We start from the raw sequence: 1,767 nt of genomic DNA, 5'->3' as shown, positions 1-1,767 counted from the left end.
GCATATAAAATATTATATTATAATTATATTTGCATATAATTTTGCATATATATTGTCATATAGTTACTACATTTAAGTCAAATAATGTATATGACATGATGCATTATAAAACTTTTTAATGCATCAATATAAAAAAATATATGTACAAAAAAATACAATAGTTCGTATATGTATCAAAAAGAAGATTTGACAAATAAAACTATAATGGAAAAAATAAAAGTATATTAAGCAGTATGTACGCTGTCCAATGCTCATCAATCCCCAATCCACTCTCAGTCACTTGCGCTGGGCATACTGACGCGTCGGCTCATCTGTAGCTCCATGAATCCAGTTCGGTTGACAACTCTTTTCAAATAATTGCGGAAGACAGAGCTGGATAAGCAGTAGATGACCGGGTCCAGAGCGCTGTTTAGATAGGTGAAGGCTATGGATGTAGAAAACAACTGACTGGTGAACGTGTAAGCATCACAATACTTAGGTCCAAGCTTTTTTAAATAGAGTGCCACCAATCCTGTGCCGATGCTGGGAAAGAAGCAAAAGACAAAAACCCCAACGATCACCAGGACAGTCCGAATAGCCCTTTTCCCTTTCTTGACCTTGTCCAACTTGCGTGTACGTAGGATACATGCAATACGCACGGAGCAGAAGACCAGGAGTAATAAAGGCAGAAAGAACTCTAAGGTAAACACGGTATAATGCAGTTGGATACCTAGTGATGGATTCTCATAGTTGCTAAAGCTCCTACAAAGAGAGGTGTTCTCCAGAAGTTTGATGGCCAGCAAAGGGATTCTCAGGGATATCACAACAGCCCAGATGAAGCAGGCAACCCCTGCTGCTTGTTTTGTGCTTATGTAATTGATTTTGTGATGCGGATGGGCCACTTTAAAGTAGCGGTCAACAGCCACAGCGCTCATGAAGGCAATGCTAGCCGAACGGTTGACTGACAGCATGAATAGGTTGATCCGACACCAGGCGTCTCCAAATGACCAACTCTCGCCACCTATGAAGTTGTCGATGCGGAAAGGTAGGCTGATGAGAAGCAGAAAGTCAGACAAAACCAGGTTGAAGAGGAACATGATGTTGGCCCTCCAAGTCCTAAAGGTTTTGCTGAAGACACACAGTGCCATGACATTGCCAGGCAGGCCGAGTAACAGCTCAATGATGAGTATAGGAGGAAGGACGGATGCCACCAGTTCCTGAGTTGAAGTACCACAGTGATGTGAACTGTTATTGGATGTCATGGTAGTTTAACAGGAAGAGCTGCTGCGTAGTTTCTGAAAACAGAGTTCAGAGTTTCACGTTAACAGTTCTTCAACAGAAACAACATTGAGATGTCACTGCAGGAATGTGGTCGTCATGTATAGCAGGCATTTCACTTTGGTGACATTTCTAATTGGCTACATTAAAACTAACTCATGTTACAACACTCTCCACTAGAATTGGGAAGACGTATAAACTTGTTGTAACAGTGTTTGCGGTGTACAAGGAAGTGTGCCTTCCTGCGTAGTGAAATGCTGAAGCAACTGTTTTAGAGTAACAACAGTTTCATAAACTAGTAGAAGCTAAAGTTTTGTTGCATCAGTATCTGCGAGTGGAAATAATTTGACACCAAAACAGGCAGGCATTTTAACTCTCTGAATGATTCATGTCATCCACATAAGTTGAGGTTTTTAGAAGACATTTCTAACAATTCAAGAACGGATGTCTCAGCCACCATGCATGACTTCCTTAAAGGGATAGTTCACCCAAAAATGAACATTTTGTCAT

The 1,767-nt window shown here is 40.9% G+C and overlaps 1 protein-coding gene across 1 annotated transcript; it reads right to left on the bottom strand.

Annotated features, from left to right (window-relative positions):
- Window positions 1-153: 153 nt before the first annotated feature.
- LOC107736563 (hydroxycarboxylic acid receptor 2-like) lies at window positions 154-1,660 on the bottom strand. Its single transcript, XM_016547950.1, has one exon. It carries the CDS (start codon window positions 1,239-1,241, stop codon window positions 273-275), a length of 969 nt encoding a protein of 322 aa, XP_016403436.1. The 5' UTR covers window positions 1,242-1,660; the 3' UTR covers window positions 154-272.
- Between the last annotated feature and the right edge of the window lie 107 nt (window positions 1,661-1,767).

Source organism: Sinocyclocheilus rhinocerous, unplaced genomic scaffold (assembly GCF_001515625.1).
Source record: "Sinocyclocheilus rhinocerous isolate Xijiao unplaced genomic scaffold, SAMN03320098_v1.1 C36782874, whole genome shotgun sequence".
NCBI classification, from domain to species: domain Eukaryota; kingdom Metazoa; phylum Chordata; class Actinopteri; order Cypriniformes; family Cyprinidae; genus Sinocyclocheilus; species Sinocyclocheilus rhinocerous.
Note: the sequence above shows the minus strand (reverse complement) of the source record. Positions and strands in the feature narration are given on the sequence as shown.

What these genes read in the sequence shown, in the direction of transcription:
- LOC107736563 (XM_016547950.1), bottom strand. Translation starts at nt 1,241, where the DNA reads ATGACATCCAATAACAGTTCACATCACTGTGGTACTTCAACTCAGGAA.